The 14652-nt window shown below is 40.6% G+C and overlaps 1 protein-coding gene across 1 annotated transcript; it reads right to left on the reverse strand.

Moving 5' to 3' along the window:
• Positions 1 to 4264: 4264 nt before the first annotated feature.
• Positions 4265 to 12233, reverse strand: puraa (purine-rich element binding protein Aa). The gene is made up of 2 exons (XM_038965439.1): positions 12028 to 12233; positions 4265 to 7291 (listed from the first exon to the last, which is right to left on the reverse strand). The coding sequence occupies exon 2, from the start codon at positions 7212 to 7214 to the stop codon at positions 6357 to 6359; it is 858 nt and encodes a 285-aa protein (XP_038821367.1). The 5' UTR covers positions 7215 to 7291; positions 12028 to 12233; the 3' UTR covers positions 4265 to 6356.
• Between the last annotated feature and the right edge of the window lie 2419 nt (positions 12234 to 14652).

The raw sequence follows: 14652 nt of genomic DNA on the forward strand, positions 1-14652 counted from the left end.
ATGGATTGGGATGAGTTGGACCGCAGAGTGAAGAAAAAGCAGCCAACAAGTGTTCAGCATATGTGGGAACTCATTTAAGACTGTTGAAAAAGCATTCCATGTGACTACCTCATGAAGCTGGTTGAGAGAATGCCAAGAGTGTGCAAAAGCTGCCATCAAGGAAAAGAGTGGCTACTTTGAAGAATCTCAAATATATTTGTTAAACACTTCTTTGGTTACTATTTGATTCCATACATGTCATTTCATAGTGTATGTCTTCACTATTATTCTACAATGTAGAACATAGTAACAATAAAGAAAAACCTTGAATGATTAGGTGTGTCCAAGCGTTTGACTGGTCTTAATACTTGCCTTCGGAAATTAAGACCCCTAAACTTTTTTCACATTTTGATACATTCCAGGCTTATTTTAAATTGCATAAACATTTTTTTAAATCCTCCGCAATCCCATAATGATGAAGAGAAAATTTTAGCAAATGTATGAAAAATTTAAAACAGAAATACCTTATTTACATAAGTATTCAGACCCTTTGCTTGTTTCTACAACTTGATTGGAGTCCACCTGTGGTAAATTCAATTGATTGGACATAATTTGGAAAGACACACACCTGTCTATATAACGTCCCACAGATGACAGTGCATGTCAGAGCCAAGCCATAAGGTCGAAGGAATTGTCTGTAGTGCGCCGAGACAGGATTGTGTCGAAAACATTTCAGCAGCATTGGAGGTCCCCAAGAACACAGTGGCCTCCATCATTCTTAAATGGAAGAAGTTTGGAACCACCAACACTCTTCCTAGACCTGGCCGCCTGGCCAAACTGAGCAATCAGGTGAGACTGGCCTTGGTCAGGGAGGTGACCAAGAACTCGATGGTCACTCTGACAGAGCTCCACTGTGGAGATGGGAGAACCTTCCAGAAGGACAAACATCTCTGCAGCACTCCACCAATCAGGCCAGCCGGAAGACACTCCTCAGAAAAAGGCACATGACAGCCCGCTTAGAGTTTGTCAAAAGGCACCTAAAGACTTCAGACCATGAGAAACAAGATTCTCTGCTCTGATGAAACCAAGATTGAACTCTTTGGCCTGAATGCCTTCCGTCACGTCTGGAGGAAACCTGGCACCATGAAGCATGGTGGTGGCAGCATCATGCTGTGGGGATGTTTTTCAGCTGCAGGGACTGGGAGACTAGTCAGGATCAAGGGAAAGATGAATGGAGCAAAGTACAGAGAGATCCTTGATGAAAACCTGCTCCAGAGTGCTCACGACCTCAGACTGGTGCAAAGGTTCACCTTCCAACAGGACAACGACCCTAAGCACACAGCCAAGACAACGCAGGAGTGGCTTCGGGACAATTCTCTGAATGTCATTGAGTGGCCCAGAAACTCCCAAAATACAGTTGTGCCAAGCTTGTAGCATCATACCCAAGAAGACTCCAGGCTGTAATTGCTGCCAAAGGTGTTTCAACAAAGTAATGAGTAAAGGATCTGAATACTTATGTAAATGTTCCGTTTTTTTTGTTGATGTAATTTGCATAAATAAAATAAAAAAAATGTTTTTGCTTTGTCATTACAGGCTATTGTGTGTAGATTGATAATAAAAATAAAAAAACGATTTAATACATTTTTGTATAAGGTTGTAACATAACAAAATGTGGTAAAAGTCTAGAGGTCTGAATACTTTCCGAATGCACTGTACACACACACACACACACACACACACACACACACACACACACACATTAACATACGCACACACACACACTTTTAAACTCATCATATGCAGCTGCTACTCTCCTTTATTTATCGTATTATTATCTATCCTGATGCCTAGTCACTTTTACTCTGCATCATTGAGAAGGGCTCGTAAGCAAGAATTTCACATTTAAATCTACACCCGTTGTATTCGGCAAGTGACAAATAAAAAGGTATTCTATTTTGACACTTTCCATGGTCTCCTTGCACGCCATCCCACTTAAAAGTGAGTCACCAGACATCCATGTTACTACGAAGATTGTGGATTGGTTAGATAAAAGCACAAGATGACTAGTGCCAGCACAACATGAAACATGCCACTGTAGCATACAGCAGCAGACTTGAATGAATTTTTACGTTAATGTGAACATTACATATATCATGACTGGTGTCATCATGAGAATCATAAATATTGCCACCGTAGCAGTGCTGAGTTTGCCCATGTGGCCATTTTGGGTATATGAATAATACATTTGACTAAACATATACGGGACAGGATATATAAATACATACCTTTTACATTTCTTTGCATTTCATTTCAATGTTTACATAGCCTTTGCGTCGCAAACAGCAGGTCTCATTCTATTCTAACACCAGCCAGAAAGGAATTTGCTTGACCTTCACACGTGGATGTCCATGAGTAGCCTAGGACAAATGTGAATCTACACAAGCAGTGAAGATCTTGAACAGACTCTACAAAAGTCTTTAACACTGGAGATTGTAAAAGAGTCATCATGACTATGTGATGCCTCTTCTTCAGAGGTAGTGTTTTTATAATACATATCACTGTCCGTCCTAAAGCTTCTGTTAACCCTACAAATCAAGTTTTAGTCTCTACTGGCAGTGCAGCTGCTGGTTCTCTAGTAGTCCAGCAGTGACAATAATATTCAAACATCTATAGACTCCAGCACAACAAATATGTCCCCCCTCCTGACTTAAAAATTGCCCATTGATGTCAATGGGAAATCTGCACACACAAGTTGTGTGCAGATTTCATTTTAGGATTTGCACGTATGTGGAAGTTAACAATTGTAAATCAGTGGTATGGAAACCTAGAATCAATTAGCTGCTACACATGATGAGCTGTGAGTGTTAGTTTACAAGTTTCTGTAGGTTATTGCTTGGCAAAACAAAAGATAATCCTAGGATAAAATACAAAGCGCATATCACAAAATCACTGCAAACCATTTCCATTATAACATAGTAAAATTAAGCAATCACAAACATGTAATGGGTGACATGATGCTCTAGTATCTGATAGATTAGCTGAAGTGTTTCTGTAGCATAGAAATAATCATAACCGAAAATAGACACTGAGTAGAAACCCTACCCAGTTTGGCAATCTCATATTGCCATTTCTTACAGAAAAGAACCACATGAGAAAAAGCACATACATATTGAAGATTCAATTATGTCAGATGTGGGTAAATTACATTTATTTTTTTACAATTTGTAAAATGCACAGATTATATTCGATCCATCAACACCGAATGAGTTAATCCATTATCCTCTTTGTAAAGGGTGGCAACATAAGAGAGAAAAAATAAATTCCTTGTTGAGATCATTTCAAACTAATATTGGTCTGACATTTCATCCACCTGGGAAAGCAATGTGCTACAAACATCAACCACTGAAGACAGGAAGGAGAACAACATACCTTCATAAATACCGTACCAAATAAAGAAACAAGGCTTTAACCTGCTTTTCCTTTGCAGCAAAACTCAACATATTTTCATTCCCTACAATCATCCAATCCCTTTACTCTTCCCAAGCCATAGGGAGAGGTAATAGAGGCCTAGGAGACAGACTTCCCAAGCCATAGGGAGAGGTAATAGAGGCCTAGGAGACAGACTTCCCAAGCCATAGGGAGAGGTAATAGAGGCCTAGGAGACAGACTTCCCAAGCCATAGAGAGAGGTAATAGAGGCCTACGAGACAGACTTCCCAAGCCATAGGGAGAGGTAATAGAGGCCTAGGAGACAGACTTCCCAAGCCATAGGGAGAGGTAATAGAGGCCTACGAGACAGACTTCCCAAGCCATAGGGAGAGGTAAGAGGGTCTAGGAGACAGACTTCCCAAGCCATAGGGAGAGGTAATAGAGGCCTAGGAGACAGACTTCCCAAGCCATAGAGAGAGGTAATAGAGGCCTAGGAGACAGACTTCCCAAGCCATAGAGAGAGGTAATAGAGGCCTAGGAGACAGACTTCCCAAGCCATAGAGAGAGGTAATAGAGGCCTACGAGACAGACTTCCCAAGCCATAGGGAGAGGTAATAGAGGGTCTAGGAGACAGACTTCCCAAGCCATAGGGAGAGGTAATAGAGGCCTAGGAGACAGACGACACTATTCCTCAGCATGTTAGTTATTGTGAATGTTAGGGTGTTGGGTGTGTCCTCATCAGGAAGGATGAAGCTTGCTTTGTTAGATGGACTTTTCCTCCCTGGTTGGACTTCTGTTTAAGTGCAGTTAAAGGCATTTAAAACCTTGAAGAGAAATAAACATGGAATTCAGCCACATGCGTTCAAATATTAATCATATATTTAATTGATATACATATTGCCACCAATCGGCACATAGGATATTGCACACAGTAATGAAATGTTGCACTGAAAAGAAAATATCCTTTGTGAGCAAAAAAAAACATTCAAAATGACAAACGATGTGGAATAACGCTGAAAAGTTCAAACTAAAAACTAAACACAAATCAAAATAAGACATGCTTACTACTCCCCCTAATTGAGGTCTTTAGCAACTTACAAATTACACATTACTGCCCAAGCCATAAACTACACACAGAGAGCGTCACAAGGGGGCCTCCAACAAGCCTTCTCAATCCAGTCCACAGTGATGTTACCAGTCAGCCCCTGCTCTCCGCTCCGCCTCACCAGGCTGGGCCTGTGAAGAGCAGCCTCCTATGCATTGTCTTCTAGGTGACCACCCCCTTCCACGTTTACATGTAGGCCGATACCTGGATGGCTTGGGGATGAGAGTGAGATTGGGAAAGGTCGCAGAAAAAGATTTGTAATCTGCCTCTTTTGGGAAGGGTTCTTAAAGAAGCCCTTGGCACCACAAGTTGTGCTGCGGCACACGGAAAAGCAACACGGGAAAAAAACAAGAACCCAAACTGTGATCCAAAGCATCAGGCCAGCATGTAATCATGCGGAGTGTTTAAGGCACCAGGTTGTTTATATGCCGAAGAGGCCGCTCCCATCCGTGTACCATTTACACCAGTGGCTTTAACCAGGGGGGCTCAAGGACAGTTAGGCCTGCTGCTTTATACTCCATCCAATATGCCAGGCCATCTTTTCACTAAATACTGGGGCAAATCTGACATGATCTGATTGTTTCCAGCTTCTTTGGAAACAACAGATATTCAGACCAGCATTCAATATAAAGATCAGTTGGGCATTTACAGGGATGAAAAGCAGCTTGGAGAGGTGTCCTTGAGCCACAATGTGTGAAAACCAATATCAGGCTTTGTACAGGTAAACATGCAGCAACAGCACTCATTGGTACATTGGCATCTTATTGGTTGGCTGATATTTGCTGGTCCTTTGTGTGTCAAATTCCCCAACAGAAAACCTCTTATTCATAAGTGCTGATGTTGACATACATTTCAGATTCTCAAAACCATGCTTTACTTTTTTAATCAGCACTACTGACCATGATGCCAATTAGGTGGTGCTAGCAGGGTTGAGTGGTCTATATGACAAATATGCTGTTCTCAACCACTTCTCATGTAATTTGCTGCATGTTGTCACTGCACTTCCTTAATCTAAGACGGTACCTTTTTAAAAAACACATTGCATGACGAGACACAAAGATAGTCTATAGTATAACGATCTGCATGACGACACTTTCAATTGAAACAAAAGTTACAACAGTAATATTCCTTTTGAAAGTCTTCATGTCGAGTTCCATTGACCAGTTCAATGTGTTTAAGTTCAATGCATATTGCACGAGAGAGAGAGACAGAGAACTTATTTCGTTGCATGACATTGAAAAAAGTACATAGGCAGACTGCATGACATCTAAACAAAATCCCGAAGCAGGCCTAGCCCTCATATTTTTTATGTGTAAACAAATCTCTACTCACAGGTACAGGTAAATAGGGTGGCAAGTAGGCCTACACTATGTCAACCTCTTAAAAAGGTTTTAAATTTTGGTTAAAAAAAACTAAAATATCTGATTTGTGCTGAAGTCAAATGAAAAGGACTTGTTTCTCATAACTCGGCAATAATTCCATTTGAACATTGCAAACACTAATAATATCTTTAACGTGTACAAAAGTTATTGGTTAATAAGAGAAATAAACACTCAGTTCTTTATCATCTGTCATCAAGTAGGAAACACGGTTCATATATAATGTTATTACTTTGTTTAGCAGCCGCTTACTGTATTAATGGTGGGTAAGTGGGTAACATCCAGCGATGGGTGACAACATGTCATAACTGTCAGTTTGTGGAGGTTTATTTTTTGTGGGTGGTGCTCCCTTGGAGTTAAACAGTTACAGTTAAATCTTTAGATTTCTTTCTTTTTACAGTAAAGTTATTATAATTTCTCTTTTTGTTATTTTGATTATTTTCTTGCATGTTTTTGCTCTATATATCAATCCTCGTCTGCATCATCAGCATGCATCTCCTCTTGTTGCTGCATTTCACATGCCCTTTTCTCCCGCTGTTTCTCCTGGATCTTCTTCATCTCCTCCGCGTATTTACAGAACGTATTTCCAAATTTGGACCACACTTTGTAGGGCACCGTGATAGAGTTGCGGTATGTTGGCTTCACCTCGCTTACCCTCATGAACACTCCGTATTTATTGGAGCCCACGTCGAAGAAAAAGCGTTTGTTGTCCACTGTCAAGGAGGTCCCCTCTGGCAACTCCGCAGGTTCGTCATCTACTCCGTAGTCGTCAATGAGTTTTGCCAAAGCGTCACGAAACTCAATAAGTCCCTGGGCAGGCAGAGCAATTGTCTGGCCTTGCGTGGATCCCAAACCGGGCCCCCGGTTCACGGTCTGTCGAATCCTCAGAAACCGGCCTCTCTGGTTCTCTTTCAGATCCATGTAGTACTTCCGATTCTCCCGGACCAAGAATTCGCTTTTAAGTGCTCGCCTCGGCTCATCCTGTGCGATGTCCGGATTGCTAGGACCTAATTGGGCATAATGTTCGATGAAGTCCCCTAAGTAGTCACGGAACTCGACTGCCACTGACATGGAGAGAGTGAGGCGGCTCTTGTTTCCCCCGGCCCCGACTTCAGCTATCTTTAAGAAGCGGCCTTTTGCGTTCTGCTTCACGTCCAGATAGAAACGTTTATTTTGAATGTCAACCCGTTTCGACGCCAGCTCTTGCGTCTCGTGTTGCAGCCCGGAAGCCGAGCCCGCCCCTCCTGTCACTGGGTGCATGGAACCGACGCCCGGGCCCGTGGCTGCTCCTCCCTGCTCACTTCCACTGTCTCTGTCCGCCATGATGCTGCCTGCCTGCCTTCTCCCTCTGTCTACTGCAACCACACAGCCAGCTAGCCACGCCACCACTCTCGCGAGATCTACACAGAGGGAAATACAAGAAGAATATCTATTGAGGGGGCCTCAAAGTGGAAATTCTATAATATAATTTAGGCCTACATACAATCGTGGCGCATTCATACATCAATTGCCGTTTTTCCTCGGCGTCTAAATTCGCAGGTTATTCTGATTCAATCTTACCACTTCAAAGCTTAAATCGAAGTTATTATTTTGAGCAATCCTGAAGTGCAATAATCGTGGCATTTTACTTGGATCGTGTATATAAAACTTTAATTCGTAAAATCATAGGTCTATGCCTAAAAAGGGCTTAATTCCTCTAACGGGGTTATTAGTAGGTTATTGCACTGTTGGTTATTGTCTGTTATGTTTGCGAATTTGTTGTGTGTAGGCCTATGTTTTAATGATGATAAATAATGCAATGGGAAAAGAGGTGAAATAAAAATTAAGAACTCCATGTTTCCAATAAGCCATGCATAGAATGAGTGACAGCAAAACATTGCAGAGCATCACCTTCAAGGAAACATTTGACATTAGGCTACATAGGTTAGGGTTGCCCTTGCAGCGTGAAAATACTATGCAGGCCTACCATCTATTACTACTTTGGTAGTAGGCTAAGTATGAAACCCAAATGGATATCTAGGCCAAAAGGTACATTTTACTCATATCTATTTATACACTGTTAGTCTATCCAATGTAGGCCTACCAATTAACCGCCACTGTTACCAAATCAATCTGAAAGCCTTGATTCGTGACATTTGGAAACCTGTTCTCTGTCTTTATATCAAGTATTGTAAGTGACACCCCTATTCAGAAACAACTGGAAGGTCTGCTGCCAGGTTTAATAAGAAAGTCTGTTGATTTAAGTGTCTCTGTTTGGCTTATTTATTTGTCATTTACATAGAGTTGTTGTACCAACCTTTCCTGTTTCAACCTTGGGATGATATGACACAATTTAGGCCCAGACAGACATGCTATCATGGTGAAAGGGTGAGTATTTTTTTCAATCCCCTGTCAATGTGGTCTCCTTAAAAGAACCGTTACCATTCGTTTTGTTAGGCCTACCAAAAAGAGAGTAGCCTTAGGCCTACCAAATAGAGTATGGTTAGGCCTACTAGAATAGACCGTAGGCCACCATTTCATAATTGCACTTTTGTGATACCTACTCGTTTCTCAGATTTTGGGCCTACGTTGATCGGATGTTTTTTTATTTTATGAAAGCCAAGTCTTTTGATTTGAATATGAAAATAGTAGGCCTAGGGATCCAGTCATATGCACCCTGATCTCACGAGTTCCAAACTGCGCAAATAACTTCGAGACAAATGCACAACATTTTAAACTTAACATTTAAATTTTACATATTTAAAATATGATAATTGACATAACACATTATTTAATTTGAAACAGATGTTCAACTGTAAGCCAAGAACTAGATATGTATAGCCTATTAATCATTAGTCATAAATTTCCGTTGTATCAAAGTCCATCCGTCCGATTGGATAGCTTTCAGAATTATTTTTCGTACGGTATGTTATCTAAACAGTGCTTCTATTACTGTTGTCTTATGACTTGTGTGAATTAAAGAAGTAGCAACTATGTTTGTATTTTATTTAACCTTCATTTAGCTAGGCAAGTCAGTTAAGAACAAATTCTTATTTACAATGACGGCCTACCCCAGCCAAACCCTAACCCGGACGAGGCTGGGCCAATTTTGCGCTGCCATAAAGGACTCCCAATCACGGCCGGTTGTGATACAGCCTGGAAACGACCCAGGGTCTGTAGTGACGCCTCTAGCACTGAGATGCAGGCTATAGTCCATCGTTAGTCTATGTGAAATAGAATTGTAACTTTTGTTCAATAAAACATTATATCTCGTGTGTAATCGACTATAAACCATTTTTTATCTTACGTAATTATATTTGCTGAAATTTCTTTAAAAAAATGAGATTTAAACTTAATTTAATTCATTCATTCATATTGCCATTATCAGGATGTAAAGGACGTGTTAGAAACTGTGTATTTGATCGAAAATGCTAAAGTATCAAAGATTTAAGCGTTGCAATAAATCCATTGTATTTTTTATTAGAAGAGAAGAACACGCATATAACTTTTGACATGATGTTGATGTTCACTTGAGGAAGGAAGACATTGCAGATATTGTGCATCATGCGCTGGCTTATTCATTATTTCAGGCCTAAAAACTCATATCTATCAATAAATAAAACGGATGCATTACTTCCATTCTCTAGTCTAGCCCACATGCACAACATCGAATGATATACATTGTTTCGTTCTGGAAATATTCATTTTGGCTATGTATACCTGAATGCCAATGGGACTTTGTAGACCTGTAGCCTACTCTGACACAATTCATTTGAAAACTGAAACGTGGGTGCCAGTGCTTTGTAGGCATATTGTCAACTTCATGAAATAAACTATTGTATTTATTTTAAATTTTGAAAGTGACGTTGACACCAGCGGCAGATGCACCTATATCTATCCTATTTGTAATTGTTTATATAGCAAAAATGATTGCAGTTGCTTTTTATGTATCTGGTCTTATCACAGCTAAATTAATATTATTGCTGAATAGACTTTGCTTTTAAGTGTTTTTCATTTGGCTTCATATATCTCAACTAGCAAATGTTGCTTATTTCTACATTGCTGGTCACATTTTGTGTAACGTCTAATTTCTTTATGACAATAATACATTTGAAAAAATAAATTTCTCGATCCCTCAAGGTGGAAAAGGGCGGCATATATAGGGCCTAATAAATAAAAATATATTTCGCAGTTCTCGAGCAAAGTAATAGTGAATGACGGGACATTTGTTGAAAAATATTTTACAAAACGTTCTCATCGCCTACAAATTGTTTACAAATGTCTTTAATCAAAATGGAAATATCGAAAATAGACCCTCACTAAGGTTAGGCTACAAATAGACTAAGAATCAACGTGTAAGTCAAAGGAGATATTGTATACGTCACTGTTTCAGAAATAGACCGAAGGAAAACTTTTATCGAAGAGGAAACTGTTATGATGTTGCTGAAAAACAATGATATTGCTTCAGTCTCACTCGCAACTAACAACGAGACCCATAAAACGTCAGACAACAGCTTTACCTATAGGCAATCATTTTATTTAACAACGACAATAGAATTTGATGGATATATGATAGTATTTAGCTTGTCTTTCCCTCACGCCCATCAGTGCAGAGGCCTCAAAATGTATGTTGTCTTGTAGCGTATGTGATTATATATCTTTCGATTAAGATTATATATCTCACTAAAATATCTCACTGCATCGTTTTTGATTCACACATCAGAATATATTGTGCCAAGGTAAGATACAATTGTGAAAATGTATAGCTGATTTTGTACAGTCAGAGTCAAAAAGAGTTTTAAGAACTCTTATTTAATTTCCCCTTAATATTTTGTGCACCCTCCTTTAGCATGGCAGCTTTTGATAAGACCCCCCACCACACACACACACACACTTATTGAAATATTAGTGTTGTAGAACTTCTCTGAGCGCAGATGTGGCCATTTATCAGTTGTATAGGCTGGTGTTCGCTTCCATGTTTCATAAGAATGTTCTCGTCTTCTTCGTGAGTCCAAGAATTGGGAACTGTGATGGATAACAACATTGGTTCAATGGTCCCTTGATGTCATTATTTGGATTCATACTTTTGATCACCCCCATAAGTGTTGACTTATCCCCACAACAGGTCGACTTATCCCCATGACTTATCCCCATGACTTATCCCCACAACAGGTCGACTTATCCCCATGACTTATCCCCACAACAGGTCAATTTATCCCAACAACAGGTCGACTTATCCCCACAACAGGTCGACTTATCCGCACAACAGCTTGACTTATCTTCATGGGAACAAGGGTCAAAGAAGCAGAATAATACAAAGAAAACTAATCCACCTCTGTAAATGGGGGGATATTCGGCATGTTTTCCCTCAGTTGCAAATATTACGCTAATTAAGTCAGTATGCTATATACATGCACGTTTAATGATGTAAAATATCTCAAATGCACGTTTGTCCCACCTTCCTCTGCCGTTACAGTTGCATTTTCAGACGTTGTCTGGTGGATTTTTATTTTGTGTGTTCGTCTTGGATCATAGGTCAATATTATACAAGGGAATGATACGTTTATAGACGTTCTTTGGTCTTTTGGCTCATTTGGCCCAGGATGCTTGGTCCAAAACACTGCAATATGAAAGTCATTAAAAGCAAAGGTCAAACACTCAAGATATCCAGCAATCTCATAAATGACTTCAAGAGGTGTCATGTCAGTAACGGCAAAGGAGGAGGATGCAAAAAAACACTGATTGGTCTGTGAATGCATGTGACAACAATGTCATTGTGTGAAAAGTATATTTCTTGACTTAAAAACGCCTAAGATTTGTGTTGAGGTATGCCATGAATAAAACCAGAGGGCGCGATGTAGGTTGTCAGTCTCCATAGGCTTTTGCAGACATGTCTTATATGGCTTCTGTCGATTCACTGCAGTGCCAGTTGTCAACATTGCTTGACTGGCAACTACTTTCGATATTACCGGAAATCTCGTCTATCACGTCAAGGCTGTCTGCCTACTGTCCACTACTGAGGGAAATCGCTTGCATACCAGAGCACCGATTAAGTGAGAAAGAGGTTTGCAGTGATTAACCCAATGACATGTAAATAAACCCGTCGTCCTCTTCCCAAAGTCACAGACCTATTACAACAAGGATAGGCATATCTTACCCCGCTTAGTTTACAGGCAGAGCGCCTGAACAGCCTCGGTGTAGTCTCGTCGCAGACAGACACTAGAAAGACAAAGGTGAATAACTCCTTGTAGGCCTACTGTCAGTGATTCGCCGCTTCACAAGATGGAACGAAACAGCGAGTCGTGGCATGGAGAGGGACGCACGTAGCCTACAAGTTCAACGCCGCCCGCGTGTCCTCTGATGTCAGCACGCTCAGTTACTGGGTGAACTGCAAAACGCGTGCGCCTCGCACTGTTGCTCTTTAGAAATTGCAGCTTGAGGAAGATTTCTCAACCCACTAGTACTTTCTGGATAATTTTTTGAAGAGAACCTAAACCTGTGCTATTGCTTCTTACTAAATCAATCCCTCCACTTCAATCTATTCAGGCATCTTGTCTTACTTTAATTTATTCGGGAAATGGAATACTTATTTGATACGTGCACTGTCTCAATGTTCAGCCGAAGGGTAACTAACCTATGCGCCCGTTGTAATGTCTTAATTCAATGAACACACCTTTTAAATTAATTTAACACCTTTTTTATTTATTGAAAACCCTTTCTAGTAGATGTGAAATTTGCTCTTCTGGGGTAAAATAAAAGATTCCTTCCGCATAGCCCAATCCTGTACAGGAGGCGGCAGGCCTAGTCATGTAACGTAGGTGAGGTTGTATGTAGGTTCTCTCTTTAATTGGTCGTTATATATGGCCAACCTGTTTATCCTGAAAGCCAGAGACGTATTATAGTCCTTATCCCCAAAAGATGTATCAAATGACGAGCTAATAAGCCTAAATGGGCGGTTTAATCTAGACCTATTGTGGTTGGTGGCTAAATTGAAATTTCATTAACAAATGTCTTCTCATGGATATACTGATTTTTTATTAGCACTTACAGAGTATAATACAACAGCTGAGTAGAACACTTGAAATAGCCGCACGAGAGAACGTGCAAGTTGCTTCTCCAGTTGGGCGTGATGGGGTTAGCACCATGGACAGCTCTCCGATCTCGTGCGTTCCATGAGAAGATCATGGAGTGGGTGAGATAGCACTGCTGCGTCTCTTGGGCCATTTCACATACTCATCTAAGGTCTTTCGTTAGTAGGTAGGCCTATTTTTTGGAGAATCTCTTAGTATGACAAACGTTGTGCGTGTTGTTCACGAGCGTTTCTTAGTAAGTTTGCTGGAGAGGTGGGGGGATATTAATACATGAACTTCTTTATTTAAATACGGTCTTCATATTTTGTTCATGGGCGGGTCAGCTTTCTTATGTTACCAAAGAGGCAATGCATGCTATCTTATGTGATAAAGTGGGCCAAAATAGTAACAAGACTGGATAAGTTCTCCTTCTATGTTTTTAGTCAGCATTCGTGTTTTAGGCTCAGTGTTGTCAATGTAATTTCTTCCTGTCGGTCTGTCTGTCTGACCTTGCTGACCTTGCTATGTAGGCTTCATTGGGGTTGAGTATGCTACGTTGCTAATCGTCATATTCGAGGCGAGCATTTCAGAATCTGACGCACGTTCCTCACCTGCTCTGGGGAGTGTTTGTTGGTCAGCAGATGTCGCCCTTCGTAAATGCTTTCAGCTTCACATCCAGTGACTCTCTCCGCATTCAAATTATAGCCTTATTTAGCTAATTCACTATACAAAAACAAGAAGGATGTGTGCTTCTGAATGTGTTGTATAGGCCTATATTAAATTCCAAGTTGTATGTTCTCTCTATGCCATTACGCATGTTTCATTGACAGCCCACACACATAAAACAATATGCACCAAGTGTGCATTGTTATATTGTGAAATATATGTTTTTCTCCTGTCTTTAAAAGCCCATTCGCAGCTGTTTTACTTGTATGGATTTGATGCAGCGCCTCAGCATCAGTGTTTTTTTCAGAGGCAGAGCAGCGAATGTGATCTGAATGCAGGGCACACTTCATAATGGAATGAGACGCAAAACTCATTCAAAACAGTCTGATGAAGAATCCAATGCTTTCAATTGCTTTCGCAGCGTCATATCAGCTGAAACACCTCATGCACTGATTACAGCTGCTTTTTCAATCGATCTTTTACCTTTTTTCTTTTGGAGGGATATGTCTACTCTAATAAGCTATTTTAAAAACGGACGCGTGATGCATTTCAGTATTTATTTCATTATTTCATTTTAACGTGAAACCATTTGGTGATGGGGAAGAGCATGAAGTGATAGTCATTTGTTGGCTTTTGGGGGGAGTGTGTTGACCGAAAGCCGTTGTGTCGGCGTAGGCTATATCATAGTGCTCCAATCTTAAGTCTATTTTTTGTGGTAGAGCCTTTGGCAATCAGCATATGTTCTCTCCGTCTCTGGTAAGTGGGGGAGGCGGAGAGAGACGGGCTGTGGGAGAAGGCGGTTTATTACCCGTGGAGCAAAACACAGTTTATTTAGAGGGATGAATCGTATGCATTTTTTGCAAGTGGACGACAAAACTAATTGTTGACTGCAGCATTTGGGGTATTTTCTCTGTGGCGAATGATACAGAAAACCATCACTGCTGAGCAAGGCGCCCACCAGACCACTGCAATTTTTGGGCAAAGATAGACTGGCGTCGTCTTGCGGATAGGCTTCTATGGCATCTTCTGAAGGGAAGAATCCACGA

Source organism: Salvelinus namaycush, chromosome 26, assembly GCF_016432855.1.
Source record: "Salvelinus namaycush isolate Seneca chromosome 26, SaNama_1.0, whole genome shotgun sequence".
Classification (NCBI taxonomy): Eukaryota; Metazoa; Chordata; class Actinopteri; order Salmoniformes; family Salmonidae; genus Salvelinus; species Salvelinus namaycush.